Below are 6,815 nucleotides of genomic sequence, written 5' to 3' on the forward strand. Positions count from 1 at the left end.
GTCTGAAAATATCAATACAACATCACATCATAAATATAAATCAATAATCATAATGCTTAAAATAATTAAAAAAAATAAAATAATTATTTATACATCATAAATCATAATGCTGCTCTTAATAATTGTTTCCAGGTATATAATGCTTATGTTCTGTCCAATCTATAGATTAAAATTCCATGGTTCGAAATAACTTCTATAACAATACTATTTATGATTTCATGTCCATCTAACTTCACTGTGCGTGACGTTTATATTATACAGCCTCTTTTTTTAATCTAAATTTTTTTAATTTTATCAAATAAATTAATAAATAAAACTAATTTAAATTATAAAATTAACGATGTCAAAAAGAAAAAGAGTTTATCGTGAACAGTTTTCAACTGACTTCCAGGGATTAAAAAAAGTAAAAAAGGTGAAAATTATGCCTTTTGCGAATATTGTTCAACTGATGTTAGTATTGCGAACGCAGGCGTTTCATCTATTAAACAACATTTTGAAAAAGAAGTTCACAAAAACAACGTGAAAATTAAAAAGTCTACTGTCGGAATATCAACATTTTTTCATAGTCATAATTTGCCCACATCTAGAAAAACTGCTGCAGCAGAAGGAGCATTTGCATATCATGCCGCTTTTCACTCGTTATCGTTTAAAGCTGCAGATTGTACAAATCGTTTAATTTCAACTGTTTTCGCTGAATCGGAAACTGGTCGGAAATTTTCATCTGCTCAAACAAAAACGCAGGCAATCATTTCAAGAATATTGGCTCCGAAATCAACTGAGAATCTTTTGTCAGAATTGGGCAGCGAGCCGTTTTCTATTGCAACCGACTCGTCAAATTTTAAAGAAATCAAAACATTCCCTATCATTATTCGGTATTTTTCGCATGAAGGATTGAAAGTTAAATTGTTAGAGTTTTCAAATTTGCCAGGAGAAACGTCAGAATTGATTTTCAAATATGTAATGACTGTACTTGACAGATTCAAATTGAGTCCTAATAATTTGGTAGCGTTCAGTGCTGACAACGCTAATGTAAACTTTGGTGGAGCAAAACAGAATGGTCAAAATAACGTTTTTGCCAAATTGAAAAACATTCAATCAAAACTGATTGCTGTAGCCTGTCCAGCTCACATTCTCCATAATGCAGCTAAAAAATCCTGTGAAAGGTTTTCACTTGACATTGAATCGTTGCTGTTCAAAATCTTAAGCTATTTCAATGGATCCACGCTGCGACATGAAAAATTTAAAGAATTTTGTGAATTTATGGAAATTCAATATGCTAAATTTCCAACTCATACTCGCACACGATAGTTAAGCCTTCTTCCATTGATTGAACGAATTTTACAGTTATGGGGTGGCTTAAAATCACTAGTTCTATCAACGGATGACATTCCAAAGGTTCTGGAAAATTTATTCTCTGATGATTCAAATGAAATCTACTTCTGGTTTCTACAGAGCTCATTGCAGCTGTTTCAGCAAACTTTGCTGATACTTGAAAAAAAAGACCTTGTGCTTCCTGAAATGATAGAATCTGTCGAAAATCTGTCACAAAAACTCACTGACAGGATGCAGAAAAATTTTGTTGGTGCCATGACTCAATCAAAGTTGCAATCATTAGAGGATTCTAATTTGGCTAATCGCATAGAAAAGGAGTTTTCAACATTTTATTCGACATCTGTTGATTACATTCAGAAGTGGTTCAGAATTACTGATTATCCGTCTTCTTCTAAGTGGTTAATGCTGAAATCTGTCGATACAATTTCGTATGAGGATATTCGAAAATCTGCAGAGTTTCTAATGCCAGAAATTTCTGTGAAAGATTCTCTGTTTGATGAAACGAGTCTTCTAATTTCACTGTTGAAAGATTCAAAAAAAAGTTTCCACGAATTGCCCATTGATAAAAAATGGGCTGTTCTGTTTCAAAATGAACTGTTTTCAGATTTGAAGAAATTGGTATACACAATTTTTGCCATTCCTACCTCGAATGCTGCTGTTGAGCGAATTTTTTCATTATGTAAAAAACAATGGACTGATGATAGAAACTGCCTAAAAATTGATACTGTTAAAGGTTTATTACAGGTAAAGTTTAATTAATCTTTAACATGCTCTGAAATGTACACTTACTTGTTAAAAAACGATGACTTAATTAAGCAAATACAATCAAAGGATAAGTATGTTGGTTGATTTCAGTAGTATACCGGAGATCAGAGACTTATACAAAAAATTGAGAAACTGTCGTATAGATTGAGTACTACAAGGAAGGAACGCTAGTATTTTTAATTTTATATATATATATATATATAAATATATATATATATATATATATATACATATATATATATATATATATATATATATATATATATATATATATATATATATATATATATACACATATAAATATATTTGAATCTGGTTTTAAATTTTGAAGTTGAATAAAAGAAGTTTCCATTGTTATTAGTATTTACTGAATTTAGATTTTTTGTAAAAATTGTCCTTTTTTTTGCGAAAAGTAAATGGGAGCCCTAGTATGTATGTATGAACAGTTTGTTAGATGGCAGGATAAAAATTTGAGGATTCTATCCAGTAACTTTGGAGTTCCTCAGGGAAGCATACTGGGAGAAATACTGTTTGCTATTTTTATAAACGATCCTCCCATGTTTTTGATTTTGTTTGTTATGCCGATTATGCTAACATTTTCATTAACAGCAGAGGTGTGAAAATTCCCGAGCTTCTAAATGAAACCAATATTGCCATTGAAGAAGTTGTCAAGTGCTTTCAAAACAACAAATTGACACTAAACAACAAAAAACTCCATTGATTGTTTTGGGCCGGTTCAATATTTGAACTCTAAAGAACCATATAAGATTGTAATTGATGGACTAGAAATGAACGAAAACAAATCAGTTAAATTTTTAGGCGTCTTCCTTGACTAGAAATTAAGTTTCCGAAACCACATAAATCACGTAAATGGCAAAAGCACTTGGCTTCATCAACAAGTTCGATTTCATCTTCCAAGATGAAGGTAGAATATGCTCTCCAAGGCCATGAGCGGACCGTACATCTCTTACTGCAACGTAGTCTGGACTGGTACCTATCGCATAGCACGATCACTAATCTCATCCGACTAACAATGAATAAAAAGAGCATTACTGTTTGTTACGTTACCAGCACAGCAATCTCACACGATGCCACTATCTGGGTCAACGAAAAATTTAAATTTTGATCAGATGAATGTCTGTCTACTTCACGATTATTTTTGCCTACAAACAGCTGACAAACAAGTCACCATCAACATTCACCACCATCAATGCTAAACCATCACCAGCAGCGACAAGGGACGACTGAATTACATTAGAACAAATTCATCAGAAACAAGCAGTCTCTTCCTAGACGCTTACTATAAAGAACCAAAAATTTGAGATTCGCTGTTAAAGGACAATTTTAAAATTGACCCAATGTCTTATATTAAATTTAGGCAGAATAAACTGAGAAATTATGTTTTAAATTTAAGAACTGATTCATTCAGTTAGAATAGTTAAGTTGCATAACTTTATAAAAACTTGTTTAGTTAGTATTTAGAGTTAATGGTTAGCTTCGTGTACATTAATTCAATTCCTGTCCATTAGCGATGAATTAACTCTGCGGTGGTCAGTCTGCTTTCTATTAATTAAGTAATTTTTAAAAGCAAATAAAATTTTCGTCTCGTTTTGTATATATGTATGTATTTATGTATATAAATATTATTCGTATGTTTATATCTTACAACGGAGTTTATTTTGAATAGTTAAACGATAATTTTAAAAGACTGGGACAAGATTGATGTACACAATCGTCATCTTCATCATCTTCTTTTTCTCCATTTTTCTCATCATCTTCATCGTCGTCATCTTCATCATCATGTCACTGGTGCTTTGGATTTGGTCTTCTTCTGGAGATCGAAATAATAGTAGAACTGATCGTCTCGTTTCATGTAATGACCTCGACCACCCGGCTTTCTGGAAGCTGTGCGTACGTTTGTATTATTATGTCGATAATAATTTAGGTTAGGAGGTATGCATGCATGCATGCATGCATATCTCCTAACCATGCATGGATGTGTATACGCATGTGTATACACATACACATACAACACCAACTAACCGGCGGTTTGGCTCCGGCCTTGATTGGAGCCCTAGGGATCCCCCAGAATGGGGCAACAACAACAACAACTAACCGTATCCGTGTATGAACCGGATCCTAGGATGGAGCATGTTCTGCTCGTAATCCTGAAATCCACTGAGTCTTTGGTTCTGTCTGTTGGCGAACCAGAAGCTGAAGATCATGATGACGAAGAAGAGACCGACACACCCAAGTGGAACCAACACGATTTTCCAGATCTCCGGCTGTCCGTTTTCTTGCTTAACTGGGATATGGAAAAATTATGTGGGATATGGAAAAATTGTGGGATTATGTTAATTTGTGGGACTATGTTAATTTGTGGAATTATGTTAATTTTTGGGATTATGTTAATTTGTGGAATTATGTTAATGTATGGAATTATGTTAATTAGTGAGATTATATTAACTTGTAAACTTATGTTAATTTGTAAGATTATGTTAATTAGATCTGCAAGGTAAAACTGAAGGATTTCGGAATTATGTTAATTTGGTACGAAAGGTAAAAGTGAGAGATGTGAAAAAACTGTAAAACCCTTGGATTATGTTAATTGTGAGATTATGTTAATTAGGTATGTAAGGTGAAACTGAAGGATTGTGGAATTATGTTAATTAGATATGGAAATATGAGAGGTCGTCATCATTACGAACGTATGCAGTGCCACTTTATGGTCGCTGCCCGCTCGTAAGCATAGCACTGCCTCCACATCCAGTGGACTTTCTCGTCACTGGAAGATTTTTTTTACTTGTTGAATTATTTGTTCTTTTCTTCCTTTCATCATTCATTTGTTCATTCATTCATTCGTTCGTTCGTTCATTCATTCATTCGTTCATTCGTTCGTTCATTCATTCATTCGTTCGTTCGTTCATTCATTCAATCATTCATTCATTCATTCATTCTATCATTTGCCCATGCAGACTCACCTTACGTTCACAACAAATGGAAAGAATGTGGAATTGTGAAAACCTTGGAGTAAAATAATTGGATGAACGAACTAATGAACGAACAAATGAAGTAGTGAATAAACGAATAAATGAACGAATGAACAAATGAACGAATGAACGAACAAATAAATGAACTAATGAATGAGTGAATGAACGAATGAATGAAGGATTGAAGGAACTTTCTTCATTCTTTTTGCACAGCGTTGGAGGAAACCAATAGAGGTTGTTCGGGTAGTAGGATGTCTTGCACCATGACGAGCTGTGTTCTGTCTCAGAGCACAACCATTTAGACTTAATGCTGTCGTATTTGGTATCTGCATGGAGCGATGGAATGTAAGTGAATGCGTGAATGAATGAACGAGTGAATGAATGAATGAACGAACGAACGAATGAATGAATGATTGATTGAATTTATGAATTAACGAGTAAACAAATGAATAAATGAATGAGTTTAGATGAAGACTGAGTGGGAGAGTTGAAAAATTTATGGCTAATTGAGTGAGAGATATTGAATGCTAATTTTTAATGGATGAACTGACGAACAAAAAGCAATTGAATGACTAAATAATTAAGTGAACGAGCAAGTGAATGAATGAATTAGAAGTGAATGAGTGAATGAGCGAGTGAATGAATGAATTAGAAGTAAATGAGCGAGTGAAGGAATGAATTAGAAGTGAATGAGTGAACGAGCAAGCGAATGAATGAATTAGAAGTGAATGAGTGAATGAGCGAGTGAAGAAATGAATTAGAAGTGAATGAGTGAACGAGCAAGCGAATGAATGAATTAGAAGTGAATGAGTGAATGAATGAACGAATGAATGAAATCTACCTCCAACTGTTTTAATTATTACTCCGCCCCGCCGCCCACTAGACTCAACTTTGAAAGTTAATACCTGAATTGTAGTGGTGGTGGTGGTAGTGGTGGTGGTGGTGGGGGGTGGTGATAACGATGACGATAATGTTGATGATGGGTACCAACCAACCAACTAACCATCCAACCAACCAATTAATCAACTAACTAGTCAACCAACCAACCAACCAGCCAACCAATCAACCAACCAACCAACCAGCCAACCAACCAATCAACCAATCAACCAACCAACCAATCAACTAACTTCTCCACTTGGAACATCGATTTCTACATAGTCTACAAGACCTTCTCCACTTCTCCCATCCTGAACATGGCCGATGGGTTTACAGTTGGAGTAGAAGTTGCAGTTCTCGATGCAGTAAACTCGTATTTTCGTTAGCACCGGTATCGGTGGTGGCGCTGGATTAATTCATTAATTCATTCATTAATTCATACTAATTAATTGGATATTTTATTCATTCGTTCGTTTATTCATTCGTTCATTCGTTCGTTCATTCATTCATTCATTTATTCATTCATCCATTCATTCATCTATCCATTCATTCAATCACTCATCCACCCATCCATTCCTTCAATCAATCGATCAATCCACCAACCAGAGGATAGGATCTTAACACATCGGTAGTGAAACAACTCTGGGAGAATCATGATGAGAAGAAGAGAGAGGCAAACGCTTCTGTCATTTATTGCACTTCTCATTCTATCTATCTATCTATCTTTCGCCCACTACCTTTGTTGCGGTTCTTAGTTAGACCACGGGACATTTTGGCATGTTTTTTTTTCCGAAAAATATTTAATATTATAATAATTTGTTATGGTAAATAATTTTATTATTCTTCTTATTA

At 34.1% G+C, this 6,815-nt stretch overlaps 2 protein-coding genes across 2 annotated transcripts; one reads left to right on the forward strand and one right to left on the reverse strand.

Moving 5' to 3' along the window:
- Positions 1–340: 340 nt before the first annotated feature.
- On the forward strand, positions 341–3,419 carry HELRODRAFT_182652 (hypothetical protein; the record flags this gene model as incomplete). Its single annotated transcript, XM_009033386.1, has 5 exons — positions 341–450; positions 588–1,002; positions 1,345–2,076; positions 2,978–3,087; positions 3,326–3,419. The coding sequence occupies 5 exons, from the start codon at positions 341–343 to the stop codon at positions 3,417–3,419; spliced, it is 1,461 nt and encodes a 486-aa protein (XP_009031634.1).
- A 476-nt stretch (positions 3,420–3,895) lies between these two features.
- Positions 3,896–6,618, reverse strand: HELRODRAFT_182653 (hypothetical protein; the record flags this gene model as incomplete). The annotated part of the gene is made up of 7 exons (XM_009033387.1): positions 3,896–4,002; positions 4,214–4,402; positions 4,806–4,882; positions 5,079–5,121; positions 5,279–5,413; positions 6,256–6,369; positions 6,567–6,618. The coding sequence occupies 7 exons, from the start codon at positions 6,616–6,618 to the stop codon at positions 3,896–3,898; spliced, it is 717 nt and encodes a 238-aa protein (XP_009031635.1).
- Between the last annotated feature and the right edge of the window lie 197 nt (positions 6,619–6,815).

Source organism: Helobdella robusta, assembly GCF_000326865.2.
Source record: "Helobdella robusta unplaced genomic scaffold HELROscaffold_90, whole genome shotgun sequence".
Lineage (NCBI taxonomy): Eukaryota > Metazoa > Annelida > Clitellata > Rhynchobdellida > Glossiphoniidae > Helobdella > Helobdella robusta.